Source organism: Benincasa hispida, chromosome 4 (genome assembly GCF_009727055.1).
Source record: "Benincasa hispida cultivar B227 chromosome 4, ASM972705v1, whole genome shotgun sequence".
NCBI classification, from domain to species: domain Eukaryota; kingdom Viridiplantae; phylum Streptophyta; class Magnoliopsida; order Cucurbitales; family Cucurbitaceae; genus Benincasa; species Benincasa hispida.
In genome coordinates, this window is record NC_052352.1 from 53,889,277 (window position 1) to 53,915,778 (window position 26,502).

A 26,502-nucleotide genomic window follows, 5' to 3' on the forward strand; every position below is an offset into this window, starting at 1 on the left:
CAACCTTTTCTCAAAAGTGTTTTTACATACAAGTTTGTTTGATTTTATATATGATAAAAGTGATTTTATTAATGTTAAATTACTATAAAGAATGACTATGAAATACTATGAACTAATTAAGAAACCAGGAATTCAACGTTTTGCTTTTAATGGAACTTACCTACTTTGTATCACCAAAGGTGTTATTTCTCAAAAGTGATTTTGCATAAAAGTTTGTTTGATTTCTCTTATGATAAAAGTGATTTTATTAATGTTAAACTAATATAAAGAACGACTATAAAATACTAGAAACTAATAAAAAAAACTCAATATTTTGACAGAACTTACGTACTTTTGTGTCAACAAAGGTGTTTTTATTGACAATTTTGTGCATCAACTTTGATATAAACATTTTTTTTATGTTTTATATGTATTTTTAATTTCATAGTTATTTTTATTGACACGAGCATCAACAAAACAAAAACTTGTGTGTCAACCAAATCCAAATTTGTTGCAGTCATAATTTAAAGTAATGGTTGTTGGAGTTTGTGGAGTTGCAATCGTTGGAGTTGGCTATCAATACTGGTGGTTGGATGTCGCCGTAGTTGGCTATAGGCAATGGTTGTCAGAGTTGGTTGTCGAAGATGGTCGCCGGAGGTGTTCGCAAACGTTGGTTGTCGGAGTTGAACAACGAGGCATAGATGGTGATGAAGGTTGAGTGCAATGTTAGTGAACATGGTATAAAATATTGATGACGTACGAAATTGGTCTATCAAATAATGAGTTGAGTCCATATCTCAACACATCTCATCTCATCTCCTCACCTCAATCACCCCCTTAAGTATTTCTATGAAACAAGATGCTATTGTTAAAGATAGTTGAAAAATCTGAAGTTCATGATTAGGATCTAAGGATGTTTATTATTTCTACATAGAATGAGGACTTTCAAAGACTCCCTGTTTAGGTGGAGAAGAGGATAGGGAGAAGACGAGTAAAAGTTTCCTTTAAATTCATATTCTCTGTTTGGAATTAGCCATTTAAATGAGAACTTTTTAGTGAAAAAATTAACTTATTAGTAAAAGTTTAAAAAAAAATCAATAGAACTTCTTTTGATTTAGTTGATTTTTTAGGAAAAGAAAAAAACTAAATTGGGGATGATTCACGGTGGAGACAGTTCCCACAAAATCTCCAAGGGAATTCCCTGTCTGATCCTTATGAAATTAATGGAAGATATTGCGAAGATGAGTGAAATGGATAGCGGAAACGAAGAAGCCATCTCCAACCTCATCTCGTCCCATAAACATTTTTATTAGGATCTTAGCTTCATAAGGGGATTTTTTGTACGGATGGCCTCATTTGGGAGACCCAAATGAAAAACAGTCTCCCATAGAAAAAGTAATGGAAAGTGGTCTTTTGCTTACGTCACAAGCATGTGATTTTACCGATTCACCTCTAAGACTGTCTCTTATACACATCTAGATGTGTATAAGAGACAGATCCTTGATGGCTCGGTATTCGTTACTCGATGGCTTGTCACATGTTCTTCGATGCACGATCACTCGATATCCAGCTTCATGGTCACTCGATACGGCTTCAATCGACACCTGTATACTCGATCATATCAACGTCATACTCGATGCTCGATTACTTTATACTCGATTATCTTGAATTCATAATCCGTTTGAAGGTCACTAGATACCTAGCTTCATGGTCACTCGATATGGCTGCAAACTCAACACCTGTATACTCGATCATATCAGCATCATACTCGATGCTCGATTACTTTATATTTTGAATTCATAACCCATTTGAAGGTCACTTGATACCCAGCTTCATGGTTACTTGATACGGCTGCAATCGACATGTGTATACTCGATCATACCAACGTCATACTCGATGTTCGATTACTTTATACTCAATTATTTTGAATTCAAAACCCGTTTGAAGGCATTTGAAGTCTATTATTTCACCACTTCCCACGAGCTCAAACTATTATCTCTATTCATCCGATTGTATATCCTTCAATGACAACACCTCTTATAAGCAAATAATTGGTAATGATAGAAGCTGAGCATTTAATGTTTACTTCCAAATTGATGTTCCTACCCATGGTGAAGAATTACAACTTTTCATGCATCTAAAGGCATCTTTTCATCCAATAGTCATAATAATTTAGATTCATTTACGTTATTAATGTCCTATGTATCTATTTAATTTATGTATTTTCATTTATTAAAGATTCATGTATTTACTTGATAAATGAAAGGTTGCATCATTTCATAGTGTCTTTTCATTCAGTATTTATAATGTTGTACTTTTCAAAATCAAGAGAGAAGAAGATTTGAGAAATGTAATCTTGGGTTTTAAACCCTAAAAGCTTTTTAAGCTTTGTTTCTTGTGTGTTCTTAAGATAGAATGCATGAATATTTGGAGCATTCAAGTGAGGATTGATCTATCATGCTTGTGGAGTGCTTTGAAGATCAAGGGTTGATGGAGTTGAAGCTTGGTTCGATTCTTGGTTTATTAGACCATCTAAGTAATCTGTCATCTAGCTTATCTTAAAGGGTGAGATCAAATTGATTATGAGGTCTGTTGAGGTTGAGTTCTTTGGGTCTTGTTCGACATGGTTCTTAGATCCCATGTTCAAGGGGTTCTTTAACATTTTGGTATCAGAGCTTGGGCTCTAGATCAGATATATGTTTCTGTTGTTGCAATGTCAATTTTTTTTTTCATATTCAACTTGACAGATTCTGTCCAAAAGAAAAACAAAACAAAACAAAAAGTGTCAATTTTGTTGTTTGTTTTGTGTTGTTGTCTTTTGTTGGTTTATAGATCGTGTCTTCATCTCTAACATTTTGTTATTTGATATCTTCAAATTTAGGTTTTGAGAAAAGTTGTGTAATCTGATGGCTCAAGAAGATGACTGCAAAGCTGCATCGCAAAGACATCCTTATGATTCAAAGACTATTTTTGGTGCCCTTTGTTGTTTCTTTTCTTTTGTTTTCTTTTCTTTTTCCTTTTATCATTTTTTTTCTTTCTTCTTTTTAGTTTTTCTAATTTCTTTCTTTGTTTTGTAGGTTTTCTTTTGTTTTTCTTTTTTGTAAGCCTCTCCAGAGCTGGATTTATGCTGAGCGAGGAGGAAATGCCCGACCACCACCATCCCATATGCGACATTGTTATCAGGAGAGGTTTTTTGATCCCTTGTTTTATCTATTTGAGCTTTACTTGAAATACATTGGGGACAATGTATGTTTTTAAGTTGGGGGTGGGGTACTCGTCGGGTAGTTTTTTTTAGTTTGGAGTCCTTGAGCGCTGTGCTCAGACAATGTTGTATGCTTTGATTGCCTTGCTTGCTTATTTGCTCTGTGTTGTTATCATGATAGTTTATGATGCACTCTTTCTATAATGAAATTTGCATGAAGAAACGTTATGAATGCATGATAATGATTTTTAGCCCTTTTTTTTTAAAAAAAAAATTCTTGTCACTTACATCTTTAAGTCATTGTTTTGCGAAATTAAAGTCTTGCATGCTTAGAATTGGGTTATTTGGTTTGTACTTCCGTTGTCACCTCGAAAGGTTCACCTTTTACTTAGGAATAACTATTCTTGCTTTAGAGAAAAACTAGATAAAGTGGATAAAATAGGGCCTACTATGAATAAAAATAAAAAGAAATAAAAAATAAGGAAAAGCAATCTAGTTGCAATTTTGAAAAAAAAAATAGAAAAAGTATAAAAAAAAAAAAGAAGGCATTTGTTGACATGCCTGCAAAAAAACAGTGTGTCTGTGCATGGATAGAGGTGAAAAGAGCTACCTCCGTCGTGCCTAGTTAGGACCCGTGAGAAAAGAATGATAGGTCCCGGCGATGGCTTGGAGTGCAGAAAAGCATCGCAATGTTGCCCATAGTGTCGCAACGCTCCGGATTTTCACCAACATCAGCGTCACAAAGCCGCGTAATGCTTCAGCCTAATGTTTGCGGACAGAACACTCAGCATTGCAACGTCGCTCTAGAGTGTTGCAATGCTACGACATTTGACGGACGAGCATGGGGCGTGCGCACGAGTGAGCGTTGCAACGTTATTCCAAGTGTTGCAATGCTACCCTGAGATTTTCTACAAATATCCCTCTTTGCTAGGTCAAAAAGATATACTGAGAAGGCCGAAAATGACCAAAAAAACCGTGTTGTTCTTCCATGGAGGCCAAGGAGAGACCTTGATTTTCCTCTTTTCCTTTATGTTTTTAGTATCATTAGGTTAGATTTATTTTTCGGATTATGAATTTGTATTGGATTGTAACTCTAATGAAAGGTAAATGCACTCTTTTGATATGCGTTGATTTTTATGCATTGATGGTCATGCACTGAACTCAATATGTGTTAATCGTGTATGCGATGACCATGCGTTCCTGTCACAAGTTTTCTTGCTCTCTCGCCTAGTATAACGAGGATGCAAGTTTCTCGGGATGATCTGAGGTCGAACATAGGGACTTGTAACTAACTGATGTTTGTGAAGTAATGTGTTTGAGGCGATGAATAAAAGTAAAAAGAAAGAAAATTAATTATACGCTACTCCTACTCCTAGCTAAACAGATTAAGCAATGGAAGTTTGACTATGAGAATTGGTAGAGATGCGGCAATGGTGAATCATGTAATAAGATGCATGGAGAAGCAGAATTGTGGAGGAAGTAAATCCACCACATTATTAACCTTGGTCGCAAGAGTAATTCTAGCTCGCCACACTAATGCAGCGCACACCTCTCGGTGGTCAGCCACATGCTAATATCTCTATAACGCATGGTTGCGTTGAGCATAAGATTGTTCCTATCTCTAGGAATACTGCTTACTTTGCTTAGTGAGTTACACTACTTACCCTCCCGAGAAATTGGTTATAGCTACTCAGCTCATAGACAAGCATTATGATAGCCTCACACTAAGCAAAGAGGATTGACTTACTATACTCGCGCAACGCACCTCTCAGTGGTTTGCTACATGCGTCATATCTCTATGTCGCATGATTGAGTATGTGATAACTCTTGCAATCAAGACATAACTAAAAAATAGATGTAAATGATGATAAAGAAGATGAAGATGATGAAAATGGTGCTGGAGGAACTAAAGAGATGCATTGGTTACAAAATGTATTAATGTCTTAAGCCAAATTTTAATACAATATAGAGATAAGAGGAATGGTAGAGGGCTAGATGTGGGCAATCTCTTGCTTCCATTAGATATATGTCAAGGTTTCCGGTTGTGCCCTGGATGGATGGTGGAGAAGTCTCTCTCGAGCTCTATGTTTGGTGAAGCTCCGATCGTCACTTGGAAAGGGTTGTGGAAGTGAAGAACTCTCAAAGAATGTCTTGCTCATGCTCTCATTTGTGATCACAAGAATCTGCCCAAGGTAGAGATTCGGATGGATTGAAGTTGGGCCCCAAGGCTCTATTTATAGAGCTAAAACGTTGACAACATGGGTAGTCGCACTCTGAATCACTGCCACTTCTGCAGTAGGTAAAATGTCAGCATCATCTCATTTTTTTTTATACTCCCAAGGTATGCGTTCATGATAGTTTCTTCTGAACTATCAATGCATTCCACCCACCTTGCGATCAACCTTCTATCACAATTATCATTCTATAGCTACAGCATTACATGCGACGAACTAGTCTTCATGAAGATTAATGCATGCAATCAACTTTGTGATGGTCTGGGATCAACGCATGCGATTGATTCTTGCAAAGCTACAAAAATAGACATTTTGATGCAAAATAACACATGATATAGGGTTAGCGAGGATTTTAGTGCTGGTTGATGCAAGCTCACTTTTCCACGTGATTTTTTAGCATTGTCAACCCATATTCTGCTCATTAACTCTCATAATTCTAAGTAAAAGGCTACAATAGCTTGTATTTCTACAAGCTATCACACCCCCAAATTTAGAATCATGCCTCAAGCATGTCTTATACTAATAAAATTCAAAACTTGCCCTCTAACTCTTCCTTTGCGTTGACCAGCTTCTCAGAATATAATTTATTTGCACATTTAACCTTGGTAGCAGCACTCTCCTTAAACTTAGCCATTTCTTCTAAGAAATATTTTCTAAGTTTAATTATGGCAAGCCTTCGCTCAAAAACTTTTTACTCATCACAGTTAACCTTTTTTTTTTAGCTTTTTACAATGCAATAGTTTAATACGATTCAAGGCCTCGCGATTCATTATTGGATTGGGGCCTTGAGCCTGGTTACACTCTTCGTTTTGGCTTGCTCCCACGGGTGTCATGTGAGCATCCAACTTCAATTATGTGCCATATTCAACTCAACTATTGTCTTAGCTAATTTTAGTTTGCGCCAGACAGAGGAATTATTATCAAGCGTTGATTCTGGTTACCTACTTCCGTTTTGGCTTACCTGTATGGGTGTCATGCGAAGTATCCAACTACGAGTAGGTGCCTTTCACAACTTTAACTCTTATCAGCTTGGGTTTCCCTTTTTCCCTGACAATGGAGTTTTTTTATGATTTTTTTTAAGGATAATCATCACAATGCTTAAAATGGACGCATTTGCTCGACCACTACCACCCCCAAATTTAGAGAATGACAGGGTCCTTGCAAAAAAGCTAAAGACAAACTCATAAAAAATGCAGTAAAAGAGATTTGAGTAGAGGTTTGCACAAAATAAACTTAAGACTGTCAAACTTTGAAGAAGATACTAAAGCAAGGTGAGCCATGCGACATTTAGTTATTGGATGTAGTTAATTTACATAAGTATCATCGTGGATGCTAATCTATCAACACAAAAGAAAGTAAGTGGGCAAAAGAGAATTTCAAACGGATATCACATGAAAGATAACAAGAAAAGAAACATGAGAGCAAAATATGAATTGCGTTAATAACTATAATGTATGTAGAGGGAATAGCCATGGTTGAATGATTGAGAGGATTCTTCTTTCGAAACAACACACCGAGAGGAAATTAATATCGCATCCACAAGGAGCGAATGCTATACCACATCCAAAAAAAGCAGCTGCAAGTCAAAAACAACAATAATCAAATAAATAAACTAAAGAAGTTAACTAGGAAAGCAAAGTAAAGATAGAGTAGTAGACGTCCTTGGAGAAATTGGAGTGAAGTCACCGCAAGGACTCTTCCATGCAGGAGATCGAACTTGACTGCTTGGGTCAACGAACTCATTGTCCCAACCATTGGAGCTTCCAGCATTCATTGGCCGCACGGCGGTTACCACACTCTTAAGACTGCTTCCAGCTCATGCGACAGATAACCTTTCGATCTCAGGGTCAATATCGAATTCTGGTGCATCACCTTCACTCAAATATAATTTGCAACTTGGTCGCACAAGCTACAATATGCCTAAGATCAAAAGGGGTGCCTACAAAAACTCAAAACTTAACAAACTATTAGCTGCCAAGTCCTCGAAAACGGTGCCAAAAACTTGATGAAAGATAAATGCACTCTTTTGATATGTGTTGATTTTTGTGCGTTGATGGTCAAGCGTTGAACTCAATATGCGTTAATTATGTATGCACTGACCATTCATTCCTGTCACAAATTTTCTTGCTCTCTCGCCAAGTATAACGACAATGCAAGTTTCTCAGGATGATCCAAGGTTAAATATAGGGACTTATAACAAAATGATGGCTGTGAAGTAATGCATTTGAGGCGATGAATAGAAGTAAAAAGAAAAAATAATAATTATGCGCTACTCCTACTCCTAGCTAAATAGATTGAGCAATGGAAGTTTGACTATGAGAATTGGTATAGATGCGGCAATGGTGAATCATGTAATAAGATGCATGGAGAAGAAGAATTGTGGAGGAAGTAAATTCACCGCATCATTAAGCTTGGTCACAAGAGTAATCCCAGCTCGCCACACTAATACAGTGCATACCTCTCGGTGGTCAGCCACATGCTAATATCTTTATAACGCATGGTTGCGTTGAGCATAAGATTGTTCCTATCTTTAGGAATACTACTTACTTTGCTTTGTGAGTTACACTACTTACCCTCTCAGGCAATTGGTTATAGCTACTCAGCTCATAGATAAGCATTGTGATAGCCTCACACTAAGCAAAGAGGATTGACTTACAATACTCGTGCAACGCACCTCTCGGTGGTTTGCTACATGCGTCATATCTCTATGTCGCATGATTGAGTATGCGATAACTCTTGCAACAACACTTAACTAAGCGATGGACGTAAACGATGATAAAGAAGAAGAAGATGATGAAAATGGTGCTGGAAGAACTAAAGTGATGCATTGATTACAAAATGTATTAATGTTTTAAGCCAAAATGTAATACAATACAGAGATAAGAGGAAAGGTGGAGGACTAGATGTGGGCAATCTCTTGCTTACATCAAATGTACGTCAAGGCTGTTAGTAGTGCCATGGATGGGTGGTGGAGAAGTCTCTCCCGAGCTCTATCTCCAGTGAAGCTCCGGATGTCACTCAGAAGGGTTGTGGAAGTGAAGAACTCTCAAAGAATGTCTTGCTCACACTCTCATCTGTGATAACAAGAATCTGCCCAAGTCAGAGACTCGAATGGATTGAAGTTGGGCTCCAAGGCTCTATTTATAGAGCTCAAACGCTGACAACATCGATAGTCGTGCTCTAAATCACTGCCACTTCTAACGTGGTAGGTGAAATTTCAGCATAATCTTATCTTTTTATACTCCCAAGGTATGCGTTCATGATCGTTTCTTCTGAAGTATCAACGCATTCCACCCACCTTGCGATCAACTTTCTATCACGGTTATCATTTTGTAGCTACAACATTCCATGCAACAAACTAGTCTTCATGAAGATTAATGCATGCAATCGATTCCTGCAAAGCTACAAAAATAGACATTTTGACGTAGAATAACGCATGATATAGCGTTAGCGAGGATCTTCAGTGTTGGTCGATGCAAGCTCACTTTTCCACATGAATTCTTAGTATTGTCAAAACATATTCTGCTCATCAACTCTCATAATTCTAAGTAAAAGGCTACAATAGCTTGTATTTCTTCAAGTTATCAATTTCATTGGTTTGTCCATGAATCAATGATGTAATCTTTCAATTAATTCTTGGATTAAGCACTCTTTGTATTTTGATGAGTTTCAGTTCAATTTTTATGCTTTAATCTAGAATTATGTTTTTCTTAAATCTTATTTAATTTAGATTTGCTTTTATGTGTGGCTTGACGCCCCTATCATCAATGTACATCTTCGCTAGTTAAATTCAAGCTCACACACATCCTTGTATCATCCATGCTTTGAATTTACCCTTGTAGCACATATTAGATAAACATGCTTAGATCATTAGGTTGCCCATGAATCTTTGCATCGCACATTTAATCTAGATTTAAGGAACAAATTGATTATTTAAACATGACTTTCCTGACACTTAATTAACATAATTGAATCCTGAATCTTAATGCATGTGTTTCTAGTTCTTTATGGCTGTTGAGGACCCAATTGCATCTAGGAGCACGTAGGTTAGTTAGAGCACGACTTTCCAGCCTCAACTACGAATTAGGACGCTTGATTGATTCAGATTAGTTGATTTTCGAGCTTATAGAGATTTTTTAATTCGCATTGTTTGAGTAGCTATGTATGCATAATTCGAATATATGATATTTGGGCTGAAAACAATGATTTAATTTGCATTGAATGGGAACTTGATCCAATAACTAAACGAATCCATTACCGTTTCATATATCCATCACACTTTACTTTTTACTTGTATATTTTCAATCTCAAAACCACAAACCAAAACCATTTTTACTATTTTTCCACGGTCAAATCTAACCCAAAAGAAATTAATTCTTCGCTTCTCTGTGGTTCGACCTCGCACTTACCACTGTTGCAACGTTTTAGTAGTAATAGAATTAGTTCGGGTAATTACTAATTTTTTTTTGTTTCGGTTCGGAATCAAATTAATGACATCGACCCTCAAGTCCGAACAAAAGTGGCACCGCTACCGGGGAAGCAAGCCAATTGATATCTTTTAGTTAGAATTGACTGTTAAATTTTAAAAACCAGAAAAATATCTTCTTTCTTTTTCTACTTGTTTTCAATGGCAAAAAATTTAAAAATTTATGCGCTTCAAGCGAGATACAGAGAATGATAAGAAACACCAGATATTCTGAATTTGCATGGTTCTGAGTGCGAATACTATCCTCCTTGGGAGTTGCCTAGCCAAACGCTGTTGTCGATGCCATAACATTATGCCCACACATGTATTTCTTTAGAGGATATAGTTAGGGAACTTTCTAATTGCTCTGATGAGATTGTGCAGGAATGTCCCTACTATTATCAAGAACCCATCAGTTTTCAGCAGGATGATATCTATTTCGAACGTGCGGTTAGAGTTGAGCTTCAAAGTTTGAGTGACCAAATCGTTCAGATCGTTAAATCAGTTGGGAAACTATAGGAGGCTTGGGAATCATCTTCTGAGGATACTGCGCTGCACAGTAAAGTTACGAGCATCATTAATTCCGCAAAGCAGCTGGTTCCTAATGTTTCTGATCAGGGTAAGGCGTTGGATTATTTAAAGTGTGAATGTACTAATGATTTTTCTGAGTGTGCAGGAAATCATTTAGAGCCATCCTACGTCTGTGGCACTGAGTCCGACCTTGTGATGGAATATTCGTAGACCGATTCAGATGACGATGTTTATCTTCTGCCATGCCAAGAATGATTTTGTGAGGTTAAGTATGAGTATGAGCTTAATTTGGAAGAATCTCATGTAAAAGAGTCAGAGGCTCCCAAGCCTCGTCCTATTCTTTATCCTGGTATTTCTCTTATTTTTGAATTTTGCTCCCTTCACCTCACGAGTTAGTTGAGTCAGAGTCTTTATTTTTAGTTGAGTCAGTCCTAGAGTATTTTATTTTATTTCCTTTTACAAAAATTAAAAATACAAAATTCAACTTGTCTGGTTCTTTTCAAAAGATGGGAACCTTTATGGTTTTACTGGGCCATATCGACTCCTCCAAGAAAGTACCAAAGAAATACAAAAATTTCTTTGTACTTGATAGAAGACAGGTCACGTCGAGCAACCGACGTTAGAAATTTGCACTTCCTAGAGGCAGACAGGTTTTAAAATATTTTTTCTTTTCTATTTTTATTTATTTTATTAGGATAGATTTTTATTTTTTTATTTCCTTTTTCCTTTTTATTTTTAGGATAGATATTTTTTTTTTATTTTTCTTTTAGGTTAGCTTTTATTTTAAAAAAAAAGGAATTAAGGCATAGTGTCGTGACACAGCATTGCAACACTACGCGGCAGAACAATGTTATTACGTTGCTTCTGCCCATTTTTCTTTATCTTCTTCTTCGAAATTTCTCTCAACCCAAGCCCTCTCTTCCCGTTCTTTTCTGATTTTCTTCACGATTTCTCACCCCTTGCACGTTCCTTACCCTTTTTCGTCCATCTTTCTACATTTTCCCTTAGATCTAGTGCGTAATTTGTGGGTTTTTCATCCATTCGAGGTCTAGTGGGTTCTTGTGCATTTTTTTGGATTTCTCCTCTTCAAAGGTAAAAATCTTTAGCCATTCTTGTTTATTATTGCATATTGGCAGTGGATGGTTGTGAGTAATTCGTTTTTGCATGGTTTTTGCTTGTTTCTTGTATGGATTTGAAGATTTGGATGTTGATAATGTTGAACATCATGTGAATTAGTTGGTTTTTTCTGCGTGCAGGTTGAAATTGGGAGTAATTATTGAAAGTTGGGGGTAGGTTTGGTATGTTGAAGTTAGAAGAGGAGTGGTGGAAGTAATCTAGGAACCAAATTTTATGTGTCTAACCCTTTTTTCTTGAAAAATATTTAGTATGGGTCCTAGAAGAGTAAGGAGAAGTGAGGCTAGTTCTAGTGGACAAAACCCCGAGCCAGGTTTCGAGCACCCCAGGTTTAGTTCCCAAGAGGCCTTAGATAGATACAACTATGTCGTTTCTTCTAGGAGACTAGTTCCTGAGAGAGCTTTGACCTTGGAGGCTAATTACTATCCGCACATCACTAAAGAGATTCAAGAGCATGGGTGGGAGTCTTTGGTCGTTCATCCTGGCGAGGCGGTAGTCCCCATAGTTAAGGAGTTCTATGCTAACATTGACGAGAGTAGGGATTTCTCGTTGGTGAGAGGTATTAGGGTCCTCTTTTCACCGGTCGGCATCAACGAAGTCTACGATTTATGTGACTTCAATGATGAGTATGGAGGGTTTTGCTCCCATCAATTCCTAGAGGAGGAGGTGATTCAGACCTTGTGCGGTCCAGGAGTTCAATGGGCCAGGTCCAGGGGAGTGGCCATGAGATTTAGAAGCACAGATATGTTCGTCTCTGGCCAAATGTGGCACGAATTCGTGTCTTTCTGATTGATGCCAGTGCTGCATCTCACAGATATCACAAAGAACCAGGCCAAACTCCTATACTGTCTTGTCTAAGAGATGTCCATTAATGTCAGACGAATCATTAGGGCTTCGACCCGTCTTTGTGGGCAGTGTTCCACCACCGATAGTTTAGGTCACCCGAACCTGATTACCAAGTTGTGCTGGAGGTCCGGGGTGGAGATCTCTAAAGGTGAGGAAAAGATGGGGCGTCGTGCTCCCATCTGTAGATCTTTGGTTGCAGCCTTCTGCAGAAGAGGAGTAGACCAACCAGACGAGGACAATGATGAGGAAGACGGAGAGGATGAGCAGGCTCCAACGATAGAGGTGGCCCCCCATGCTGGTCCCCAGGATCAGACAGATGTTCTAGTGGCAGGGGAGTGTCATGCGAAGCAGGCATTGAAGATGTCCGCTGAGGTGCTCAAAGTGGCAACCGAGTCACTGCGAATGAGTCAAGAGACCGCTCGTCGAGTTAGGCGTATAGAGAGAACAGTTAACTTCATCGTTGAGGAGAACTATCTCTACTATGCCAGCATCAGGTTCCAGAGTGGTCATAAGAGGGATCTAGACTCTCCAGATTCGACTGAGGCTTGTCTTTCTTCCTTCCTACTCTATTTTTTTGTGCCCTCGGTTGTTTCTTTTCTTTTCTTTTCTTTTTCCTTTTATCATTTTTTTTCTTTCTTATTTTTAGTTTTGCTAATTTCTTTCTTTGTTTTGTAGGTTTTGTTTTGTAGTTTTTCTTTTGCTTTTCTTTTTTGTAGGCCTCTCCAAAGCCAAATCTATGCTGAGCGAGGAGGAGATGCCCGACCACCACCATCCCATATGCAACATTGTTGTCAGAGGAGGTTTTCTGATCCCTTGTTTTATCTATTTGAGCTTTACTTGAAATACATTTGAGACAATGTATATTTTTAAGTTGGGGGTCGAGTACTCTTGAGTAATTTTTATTAGTTTGGGATCCTTGAGCGTTGTGCTCAAACGATGTTGTATGATTTGATTGCCTTGCTTGCTTGTTTGCTCTGTTGTTATCATGATAGTTTATGATGCACTCTTCCTGTAATGAAATTTGCATGAAGGAACCTTAGGAATTCATGATCATGATTTTTATCCCATTTTTTTTTAAAAAAAAAATCTTGTAACTTGCATCTTTAAGTCATTGTTTTGCAAAATTAAAGTCTTGCATGCTTATAATTGGGTTATCTGGTTTGTACTTCCGTTGTCACCCCGGAAGGTCCACCTTTGACTTAGGAGTAACTATTCTTGTTTTAAAGCAAAACTAGACAAAGTGGATAAAATAGGGCCTACTGTGAATAAAAATAAAAAGAAATGAAAAATAAAGAAAAGCAATCTAATTGCAATTCTGGAAAAAAAAATAGAAAAAGTATAAAAAAAAGGAGGCATTTGTCAACATGCCTGCAAAAAAATTGTGTGTATATGTGTGCATGGATAGAGGTGTAAAGAGCTACCACCATCGTGCCTAGTTAGGGCTCGCGAGAAAAGAGTGATAGGTTCCCGAGAGTGGGGTGTGAAAGCTAGCCCTTTAAGTAAAAGAAATGCCCTTTATGTTGTGTGTGTGTGTGTGTGTTTAGGCACCCTTGTCTTAGTGTTGCCTTTTTCTTCCTTTTTTTTTTTTTTTTTTGGTTTTTGGCAAGTGTGGTATGTCCAAGGTCAATAACCAAACAAGAGTAGAGAGAAAACGGGATGAGGACCTTATAAAACTCTTCCGGGCCATGCAAGCTTAAATAGCAAAACTCTAGGCTCACTCATACATAAATAGATCAAAAATCATTTTTAAACTTAGCGAATTAAGCTAGCATGTTTTCAGTTATTTTCTACTTGATTGTATGTTTCTACCTTGCCCGGAACGAGTAAGAATTAAGTTGGGAGTGTTTGTTAGCTCTCAAAAAAAGCTAATATTTCTAGCTTAATTCGGGCTCGTTAGTGGATTTTATGTGTTTATTTCCCTATTTTGTAGGTAACGAGCAACTGATGACATGCAGAAATGCATGTCATCTTAGGCCTTTTACTTAGAATTATGAAGGTTTGTTAGGCAGAATATGCGTCGATCATGATAGGAATTCACAATAATATGAGCGTGCGTCTATCAGCATGTCGAATCTCAGCTAACCCATTATTTTGTGTTAATTATGCGTTCAATGTTCTATTTTTGTAGCCAATACAGGAAATGAACACAAACGCGGGAACCGGACCATCGCATAGATGACCGCATGCGGAGAAACACTCCATCGCAAGGCAAACGCATCGATCAACGCATGGATGTTGCGGTAATCAGCCGTATGCGTCCATCGCATGGGAGTTGTGCTCGTCAAGCGATTGCGGTCATCATGTAGAGTTACGGTGTTAAGCGAATGCGGCCATTGAGTGATTGCGGCTACGGGACAACACATTCTAATGGGATCAATGCAAGGTAGATGGAATGAACGCATCAACGCATTTACCTCGAGAAAATCCAAAGCTAATGTTGACATTTCACCTACCACGCCGTTAGTGGCAAAGGTTCAGAAAAGGACTAACGCGCCGAACGTCAGACTCAAAGCAGTCCAATTAATGTTGTCGGCAACCCAAGTTCTATAAATAGAAGCCGATGAGCTGAAATTCATTTTATCCAAGGTTCTCGCCTAAGGTTCGCCTATGGCAGATCCTTGCGATCCAGACAAACTACGTGAGAAGACGGCTGAGAGTTCTTCACCTCCTTCATCCATTCTGAGTGACGACTGGAGCCTTCGACCGGAGTTAGATCTCGAGAGAGTCAGCTCCTCCGCCAATCCATGGCACCACCGGCAGCCTTGACGCACATCCGCTGGAAGCAAATATTTGCTACCAGCTGGTCATCCCTTTTCCTCTCTTTTCTCATATTGTATTGTATAACATTTTGGAATTAAGAAATCAATACAATCTGTTTTCAATGCATTTCTCTAATCCTTCGACTTCATCTCCATCTTCTTGCTCTGTCTCTTATACACATCTAGATGTGTATAAGAGACATCCTTATTTGCTTAGTGTGAAGCTGCTGTAATGCCTGTCTATAGGCTAACGCATTGCTTATCTATGAGTGAAGTCAGCAACAATCAACTGCCCAGGAGGGTAAGTGGTTGGACGCATTAAGCAAGGTATGCGTATTTCGCTAGGGATAGTAACAATCTTGCATCAACCAAGTTCAGCGTTTGTCTTGTCTTATGTTGTGCCCAACACCCCTTTAGAGCTACTCGAGAGAGAGTCTAAAGAAAGAACCTAGTGACTCGAGAGAGCTAGGTTAGAATCTAGACTCGGGAGAGCGAGATTAGATCAGCATAAGCAAGAGATAGGGACTTAGAGATAAGCTCTGTTTGTTAACACTGCATCGCGTGCACCCTAGGAATAGGAATGATGATATGTGGTCGCTTTGTTGTGTATCATCGCATAGACAAGAATTAGAGGCTTATGTGTAGGCCCTATAGACACCTCTGCACATACATCGTATGCGTTCTAGCATTAGAAGCCGTAGCATTCTCACCGAGAGGTGGTTTACTATTGTATGAGTGTTGCATGATCGCATTAGTTTACGTTGACTAGGATTGCCCTTGTGGTCACTCTTAAGGGTTGCAATGAAAACATCTCCGCATTTTATCTATTTCCCATACATTTATTTCATGTCAAGGTTTGTCGCATCTCTACCTTTCATGCATAATTCTCATTGTGTTGTCTGTTAGATAGGAGTAGGAGTAGGATTAACGTAGCAATATCCCCTCCATTCATTTATTCAACCGCCGCATGCACAATCACCGCAAACATGTAGCTACAAGTCCCTGTGTTCGACCTCGGATTACCCGAGAAACTTGCGTTTATGTTATACTTGGTGTGAACACAAGAAAACTTGTGGCAGGACGCATGGTCATCGCATACATTCGATTAATACATTTTTCACTCCAACGCATGACCATCGACGCATGATTATCAACGCATATCTTAGGAACATGCATCACATACCGCGTCCAAGGGATGTTTGTTGTCGAGTAAAATTGACTTCCAATTTTCTCGCCATCAGCAACCAAGAGGTAGAATCAGGGATTTAAAGTTGATCGGGGTTAATTTGAAGCAATTTGGAGTAGATTTGAGCATCCGAACTTCAAAGGGATCAAAAAGACCAAAAGACCCCTACTGGAGCATAACAACGCTTAAGATTGGCCAGGTCTGACGCTAACCTGATGCTTGGAGACCGTGGCTTGGAGTGCAGAGGAGCGTTGCAAAGCTGCCCACAGCATCGCAACGCTCCGAACTTTCACCAACATTATCGTCACAACGCCGCATAACGCTTCAACCCAACGCTTGGGGACAGAACACTCAGCGTTGCAACGCCCTTCTAGAGCGTTGCAATGCTACAACAATTGACGGACGAGTAGGGGCGTGCAGACAAGTGAGCATTGCAACGCTATTCAAAGCGTTGCAACACTACCCTGAAATTTTCTATAAATATCCCTCTTTGCTAGGTCAAAAAGATATACTGAGAAGGCTCAAAAAGGCCGATAAACCTTGTTGTTCTGATATGGATGTTGAGGAGAGGCCTTAATTTTCTCCTTTTCATTTATGTTTTCAGTATCATTATGTAGATTTATTTTTCGGATTATGAGTTTGTATTGGATTGTATCTCATTGGTTTGTCCATGAATCAATGATGTAATCTTTCAATTAGTTCTTGGATTAAGCACTCTTTATACTTTAATGAATTTCATTTTAATTTTTATGCTTTAATCTAGAATTATGTTTTTCTTAAATCTTGTTTAATTTAGATTTGCTTTTTATGTGTGGATTGACGCCCCTATCATGAATGCACGTCTTTGCTAGTTAAATTCAAGCTCGCATGCATCTTTGTATCGTCCATGCTTTGAATTTACCCTTGTAGCACATATTAGATAAGCATGCTTAGGTTATTAGGCTGTCCATGAATCTTTGCATCGCACATTTAATCTAGATTTAAGGAACAAATTGATTATTTGAATACAACTTTCCTGACACTTAATCAACATAGGTTAATCCTGAATCTTAATGCATGTATTTCTAGTTCTTTATGGCCGCTGAGGACCCAATTGCATCCAGGAGCATGTAGGTTAGTTAGGGCATGGCTTTTTCAGCCTCAACTACGAATGAGGATGCTTGATCGATTCAGATTATTTGATTTTCGGGCTTATAGAGATTAGTTTATTCGCATCGATTGAGTAGCTATGCACGCATAATTCGAATATATGATATTTGGGCTGAAAACAATGATTTAATTTGCATTGAATGGGAACTCGATCCGAGAATTAAATGAGTCCATTATCTTTTCATATATCCATCGCACTTTCCGTTTTACTTGCATATTTTCAATCTCAAAACCACAAACCAAAACCCAATTTTTACTGTTTTTCCACGATCAAATCTTACCCAAAAAAAAAATTAATTCTTCGCTTTTCTGTGGTTTGACTCTGCACTTATCACTGTTTCTACGTTTTAGTAGTAATAGTAGTTTGGGTAATTATAAATTTTCTTTTGTTTCGGTTCGAAGTCGAATTAACGACATCAACCCTCGAGTCTGAACACTCGACAATACTCGATAACATTGACTATATAGATAGTTGATTTACATGTACTATATACTCGGTGCATGTTACACGATACACGACAATACTCGATAAACATGGACTATATAGATGGTTGATTTACATGTACTATATACTCGATGTAATGTAGAGACGTTCTGATAAATACTCGATCCACAGTCACTCGGTATTCGATACTCGTTAAGATATACTCATTACATGATACTCGACGATACTCGATAAACATTGACAATATATGCATATTACACGATACTCGACAATACTAAAAAAAATTGGTGACTATATATATGGTATAGATTTACAAATAGTGTCAAAATTCACATGGAAAGCCCTAATAAAAATAATGTCATATTTACAAATAATGTCGAAATTCAAATATATGCTATAAAAATTCACATAAATAATGTCAAAATAATGTGAAGTTACATAGAAAAATTGATCTGCCCCATAACTCGACACCATACTGCAACCTAAAATCATGCATCTTATCTTGTCGTAAGCTCTTCATACTCAACCCAATCACCAAGTACTCAAAGTACATGAGACGGAATATCCCACAGTCCGGTGTATTCCCCTATAGGGCACCTGTATTAATACAACTCAGCTTCCAAGGACTGAGGTCGAGCTTTGCATCATATAGGCCACAGAATTGTGCCAGTAGAGGGAGAGTAAAGCATAGGAGCGTGAGGAATTTTAGCAAATCTTTCGTCGTGATGTACTTGGGCAGTGAGTCATACAAAAGGATGCATCCGATATTCATGTCCACGACGAACAAAAACCAATGCTACTCGTAGTTGACTAGGTTATAGATGTAATCGACATCTGCCATCCGGGTTGATGTTCAGGTACCAATCCGAGCATGTAATCGACATACGTGTGTTCTTTCTCCCATACTTTAGCAGCTTCTTCCATGGTTCTCCCACGTACGGCCTCGAACAAGCTATTTGAACCCTTGAGGTTCAAGTGTATATCAATAATGCAAAATTGTACATTAAAATTTAAACCCTCTATAATACATACCAATATGCCATGTGGCAATGTTGTGAACCGATTAGCACATATCTCAGGTCAACTAATAAAATTCTATCGGAGAAACATGAATAAAGAATCGAGAACCTATAGTTTGCAAGTTAAGTCAAAGAATGGAAATAGTAATTAACAAGCATATAGATGTAAAAGGGATGGTAACTTACGTCATTCTCAACCGAATTACTATCACGTGTCAGCTCCCGGAACAACTCTTTCATCATGCAATTCATCCTGAATAGGACTTCATTCCCCGACCAGTGAGGACCCATGTCCATGTTGTCCAACTAGACCATGAACTCATTCATCAAGTCCTCTATAATAGCGTGTGTCGGGTTGTAGGGGACGATGTCAATTAAACATTCACCAAGCTGAATATATTTCTATTTTTTTCCAATTGCTCTTACAGTGTCAACTAAAGGGGTGTACGGTTGTGTTGGCTTCCTCTTCCTACTTGTTCATCTCTGTTCCCCCTCATAGTTCACAAGCTTCGTTAAAGGTGGAGGAATGGGGTTCTAGATCTCGATGGCTGATGGAGGAATGGGGTCACATGACTCGCATGACTCAGGCTCTATTGTGTTGGTCCCGGTGGCAGGTGGAGGAATGGGGTCCTAGAACTCTAGGTCATGGGACTTAGTGGTTACTGGAGGGGTTGGGTCACGAGTCTCAGTGGAATGTGGAGGAATGGGGTCAATGGTCTCGGTGGACTCCACATGTAAACCCTATATAATTTATAAAGTATGTTAGGTCAAACACAACATGATATAAATTTATATTAGAATAAGTTTAAGATGATATTACGTACCTGACACAATGACCACAGTAGGCTGGTGATTGTTTGTACTTCGGCTTGAAAGACATTCAAATTAGACTTCACATCTTTCAAGTCTGACTGTACATCGTCCAATTTACGCTCCATCGTAGCCACTCTCTAATCTATGTCACGGAGCGATGTGTGAATGCCCACACCCCTCATGGGCTCAGAATGTGTTGTATTCAACCAAGGTGACCCTCACTCCTCAGTTGGAGGGCACATGCTTGTCAGTAGAGAGCTCGTGAGACTCGTTCTAAAGAGGGTGAATCTCACACTCATCGATAGGGAGCTCGTGAGACTGATGCTCATCGAGTTTTGGCTCGTGGGTGTGATGCTTGTGACTCTCATAGTCATTGGAGTGACTACGAGCATCCTCATCATGATGTGATCTATGTGTCTCTGAGGATGTCGTCTCGACATCAATGCGCCCATATACGGGTCGTTCATCGACCCTAGTGTCCTTATACCGCCTCTCCCTATCGGGCATGATCAATGGTGTGGGTGTGATCCTTTTCTATACAAAACAACAAACAATTTGTTAGTTATATGTGTCATTCACCTTAAATCCAAGTAAATTGTGATGTAATACACTAACCTCGATGGACTCAAACACGTCTCGCACTATGATTTTGGTTGGGAGTGAGTATGTATACTCCCACCTCAAGAATCGGGGTACGACATGTCCATTGAGTCGGGTTACAACTTTTTCGACAATCGTTGAAATGATCCCGTATGCCCATACCTACCATAATTCATAAACGATTATAAGACAAGCGTAAGTAGTAAGTGACATTAACATTAAAATTAGTAGATCTCCTATGGCCAATGAATGAATATTACTTGAAAAGCATGAGGAAACCTCGATAGGATGTACTTGACGAGGTAGTTTTTATTGATCTTTGACCTTTTTTTGTAGTTCTCGGACTTGCCACTCAATCTTCTTTATAGTCCAAGTAAGGTCCTCTCCCACAAAACATTTCCCCAATCCATGGAGTTGAAGTAATCTAAATTCTCCATATCAATTAATAAGGTATTTGGCCCTCGTCTTTTTCCTTCCTATCCTAGACAATTTAGTGTAGTAGACCAATGTCATCTTCGCAACATCCATATCATTATCAAATTCCATCTCCTTGTACATTGTCTCTACGGTACCAATATGGATGTCCCTTGCGAAGTCATTCCCCAAGTACCTATTACGTAGAGATTCAATTCCTTCAACCATCCTCACAACTACTGGATTGGGTGACCGCCACAATCTCGTCACCAATAGAAATTCTTCTTTGATGAATGTTACAACTGTATCATTCAAATTGAATGTCATTGAATCCTTCCTATGGTCTTCAACCTTCCTCAATAGAATGTAATGGATCAATGTACTGTTAATGATAATGTCCATGTCCACAAATCGCCCAAATACAGTCTTCCTGAAAAAGGCAAGTTGAGTGGGAGTAAGCATCTCTTTCACAATCTTGTTAGTTGTCCCGATGTGAGAGGATAGGCTGGTCATTTGGCCTGGAAAACGATCATGGGGAGGAATCTTTAATTGTCTAGCCATACTGCACAGAATAACAAAAAAAGGGGAAAAAATAAGAATTTTGTTTAATACTTGATATACGATGCACGTTCCTCGATGTGATACAAGATTTTTAATTTCTTGATACCCAATACATGCTACATGGTGTCCCTTACTCACTCCATTACAAGTGACTAGATGGTCGATTGTCGAGCATTCAGTTTGATTTTCCACCTTCATGTATTATCCAACTCAAACCCTAAACTCCAGGCGATCCAAAATAACAAAAAATTGAAAATTGAAACAAAACAAAGTCAAATCCAACCAAACGATATGAAAACAGAAATGAAAATCATGTCAATCGAGTATCAAGTAACATGCAAGCGCATATCGAGGAACATGATGTAGAGATAGTCGAGTTTTGAGTGAATGATGCCAAAATACAAAAAACGAGAGCAATGTTACTTGATGATAATCGAGTTAAACTACAAACAAGAAGAAGAATGTTACCTGATGCAGAGATAGTGGAGTTTCGAGTGTAGAGTTGTTGTCGTCGAAGGATATACAATCGGATGAATAGAGAGAATAGTTTGATGTCGTGGGAAGTGGTGAAATAATGGACTTCAAAGGCCTTCAAACGAGTTTTGAATTCAAAATAATCGAACATCGAGTATGACGTTGATATGATCGAGTAAACACATGTCGATTACAGTTGTATCAAGTGACCATGAAGCTGGGTATCGAGTGACCGTACATCGAGAAACGTGCCATCAAGAATCGATTAAATTCATGTTGGCAGGCGCGAGGGGTGCATCTCAGGGGCGAATCGGACGTAAGCAGAAGGTCACTTTCCATTACTTTCTCTACAAGAAGCCATTTTTCATTTGAGCTTCAGAAGAGGTCTTTCTTTGGCCTTAGCTCAAAGAATTTTTAACACACATGATTTGCTCCAAACAAAATGCGTGAACACAAATGACAATCTCCTTTTCTCTTTATTCAATGTGCTACTTGGCTTGAGTGTAGATGATCCCTTCATCATCTGTCCCAACACTTTCCTAAACTTTATCTAGTACAACGACCAGAGGGATGGAAGATCGAATACCAATTATAGTTCAACTAAGCTCACTTTAGTCTCTTCTAGCCTTTCTCATTTTTGTTAAGGAGGGGTTTATCTCTTCCCCTTGCCTTTAGGGTCAATTTCTTTCTTATTGCCGATTTGCATAGCATGAAACATTCATATAGTTGAACTTTCGATGGAAATTTGTATGTTTTAAAAGAATTATTTAATACTTCATCTTGTGCGTAAATTAACCAAACTTAATTTCGTGCATGGCTTAATAATTTTATTGAAATCAAATATTTTGGATGATTTTACTAGTCTTTCGTTAAAATTAGTGGATGAATTCAGCAGTAATTGAAGGGTAAAATATAGGACAGTTGCTTAAATGAATAGAAAGTTTAAGCTAAAAGTTTACATAATGCCAAGTTTGAAGTACAAAGTGATTTTCCCCCCATAAAACTTATATTTCAAATGAAATATCAAGACCAAAGTCACAGCCAACTGTTCAAATATTTCATAAAACACCTTTCATGATGGAAAATACAATGTTTAAAAAAAAGGGAATCCAAAAGAGTGTTGTTAGTAGTATTATACTAATTATCTTTCTCCCTCTAAATCACAAAAGAAGTCTTTAATTCATGTGTATTTTGCCATATAAATGGCAATTTCTACAAATTTACAAGTAAAAATCAGGGGCATTAGGAATTACAAAAACAAAGCTTCAAAGCTTTTAATTAATCATCTGAAACTCGCATATTATAACGTTTTGCTAACCTGCGGGCAGTTCCATCAGCCATTACACTTTCTACAATCTCATATTTTTTGTAGTTTCCTTTCAGTGCTTCTTGTTGCTGCTTTGCAAGCTTCTCCTCTTCCGCCAAATGATGCTGCAAAGGAATTGGACGAACCTCTGTTAAGAATTATCCGACCGAAACCAAATTACCAACAAGATCCCTAAACTTTTAGAGCTATGTTTATTTAGTCCTATATTTTAAAGGTTTTCTAATAGACCCGAGCTTTCAAGATTGTAACTATATAATCTTTTTACTTCAAAAAATGTGAATTTTTAACTGTGTCTAATAGATCTCGTTGACTCCATCCTCCACCAGCTTAAAACTTACTTGAGCAATAACCAGATGGGTCGATTTCAAGTATAGTGTGTTTGGTGCAAAAGCATTAAACTCATGGGATTAACAACAGAAACCTATAAGACACAAAAATAAAATTTCAAACGGCCTATTATAGTCTTTCTTATAACTGTGGGATTAAATAGACACAACCTATAAGCTGAAAGCTATTATGGTCTTTTTAAAGTATATGGATTAAACAGACACAACAAGAAAGTTGAGGAGACCTACTAAAGAGGTTTAGAAGTATATGAACTAAATAAAATCTCGAAGCAGTGGGACCGAAATTATAATTTGACCAAATTAAAACTTTAGTCTGAACGTTAATGGTTGTGTTCATTTAATTTTAAAATTTCAAAAAGATCTAATTACATACATGAACTTTCAATGATGACTCAATGTACTTGCTTATGTTGCTAACTAATGATAATGTGATATATTTATTAGATAAACAAATGCTAATTGATTGATTTAGCAAAATGTGGCAAATAAATGGTAGACGAGAGAGAGGATAGCCAAACAAAATAGAGTGATTTATCTACAAGGCATGTTGTATGTGTCCCTTTATTTTGTCTAACTAACCTCTTTCTTTCATCAGCTATGCCACATTGTGCTAAATTAACTAACATCTGTCTAATAAATATCTCACATCATCTAAGAATCACAATTCAAAGTTCAGACATGTAATTCAAACTTTTTAAAATTTAAGCACTAAATAAATACGACCATAGTAGAGATGGGATATTGAAACTCATGCCTTCAACAAGAATGCAGCTTCAGCCACATGTTTCCGAGTAAGAAGCTTCATTTTCTTGGCCACTTCAAAATCAGGATCATCCTTTTCCAGCCAGGTAAAGCTAATCTTCCTACCAGGCTTGACAGGGCGATCATCAAACATTTCTACTTCGGCAGGGCGCGCCCTCACCGGTCTCGGCATTCCAGACATCATGAAAGGGAACTGAGCTATCACGGAGATGACAGATTTCGCCTCCTTCAAATCCTTCATCTCCACTAGAGCACATTGAGAGGTATTAATTGGCTCCGTGTAGTTTGGAATAAAATGGACACTGACAACAGTCCCAAACTGATCTAAAGCAGTTCTCAAAACAGGCTCAGTTACATGGGGAGAGAGATTATCAACATAGACCGTCCGTTTTACCTTCTCCTCAAACATGGCAAATTGTTCATCCTTCATTGATCCCATCACGAATGAGATCTAATATGGCCATTAAAGGAGTTAGCCTAATTATTCATATGGTAAACTAAAATAATTACAGTATCAAAAACAACAAGACACAACAAAAGAGAGAAATCCACCATGACGAATAAACAAGCATTCAAAGTCTCAGACCAAAACCTTTTTTGGTATCCACGAGTCTATAGACTAGCTTATGTACATCACGATAAATCTCACATGACAACCTACCTGACCCTCCAACATTTGGATATCAAGGAAACTCGTAGGATATTAAATCTCATGTAGGTGGCCACCAGGAATTGAATCCATAACCTCTTAGCTCTTTACGAAGATTATGCCCCTATTTACTACTAGACCAACCCATGAAAGTTAACAAGCATTCAGATTTCATATGATTCTAAAGGAGTTCAAATTTTGTAAATGAGCGAAATGTGTGATGGTCCATGAATGCACTATATGATTGGATTCACTAATAGCTTAATAATTTATGTTTGTTAAATCTGCACTAGACACTGATCAATCCCAATGTGAGCTCCCCAGCGACAACAGAGGAACCACCCAACCTGCTGTGGCGAAAGTTTGGAACCATGATGGGTTCCATAAAAGAAGCATAAATCCTTTGAAAATAACTCAAATACATAAAATGATTAAGAAAAAAAAAATGGTAACAAGCCACCCAAACCTACATTCAGTAGTTGGAGGAAAAACTCCATCAGAACTCAGAAGCACTTTTGCCATTAAGAAATGGCCTAATGCTCCAAGGTTGCAACAATTTTCGTGCACAAGCACTTCACACGCAATAGAAGAACCAGATTAAGTGAATTAACTCAACTATCCAAGTCAAACCCATCTCATAGTGAACATTTCGAATATTTGCATTATTTTCGTTTAAAATTCAGAAAACAGGGGATACAAAAAGAAGAATAAACCAACAAAATCGATATGGGGACGACTGAAATTGGAAAGCACGAAGAGGGAGATTCTGAATAGAGCATACATGAAAAAAAAACCGGAAGTGCAAAGAAGGAAATCAAAGATTAAATTGCGAATCTTACCAGTTGGAAGAGAAGAAACGAAAGAATCAACGATGAGGGTGGGGCATGAGCCTGTAGAACTAAAAATCGAGATTGGGGCGTTGAGAAGTGGAGATGAGCTTGATGGAAAAATGTGAGAGGTGGTCGTCTCCTTCTCCAGTGGCGGAAAAGCTTGAATTCTGACCGCAAGGAGGAAAGTGAAATGCCAGTACACGGAGAAAGAATACCAGGCCTGCCCGCATAAATTAGGGCAAGTTTCTTTCTAATTCTAAGGAAGAAACGTGGGTGTAGCAGTATATAAACCAACTAGAGATAATTGCTTAAAATATCCGTTTTAAATATCTAAAATAGTAAATGACTCCGTTTTTAAAAAAATACCAAATGTTCCTTTGTTGATGTCATAATCATGTGAAGTTATGATCTATGAAGCACAAATACGGATACGGCTACACGATATAGATACGATATGGATACTATCGGATACGACGATTCGTCAATTTCTAAAAAACTAAGATACGGATACGTTTGAGGATGCGTCATTTTTTTATATATTTTTTTAATATATATATATTTCTAAAAAACGAGGACACTGATACATTGAAGATACATTTTTTTTCTTTAAAAAAATCTAGGATATAGATAAATTTAGCATACAAGTTAATAACAATTACACAAAATAGAATACAAACACTAAAATACAATACAAAAAAAGTAACATCTAAGATGTTAAAGTACAATAGTTAATAAAATGCAATAGAAAAGTGACTCATATTGCAAAGAAGAAAAAG

At 37.9% G+C, this 26,502-nt stretch overlaps 1 protein-coding gene across 1 annotated transcript; it reads right to left on the reverse strand.

The window, feature by feature from the left end:
• Nucleotides 1–22,917: 22,917 nt before the first annotated feature.
• LOC120076542 lies at nucleotides 22,918–25,993 on the reverse strand. Its single transcript, XM_039030402.1, has 3 exons — nucleotides 25,736–25,993; nucleotides 24,240–24,698; nucleotides 22,918–23,242 (listed from the first exon to the last, which is right to left on the reverse strand). The coding sequence occupies exons 2-3, from the start codon at nucleotides 24,684–24,686 to the stop codon at nucleotides 23,090–23,092; spliced, it is 600 nt and encodes a 199-aa protein (XP_038886330.1). The 5' UTR covers nucleotides 24,687–24,698; nucleotides 25,736–25,993; the 3' UTR covers nucleotides 22,918–23,089.
• Nucleotides 25,994–26,502: the final 509 nt, after the last annotated feature.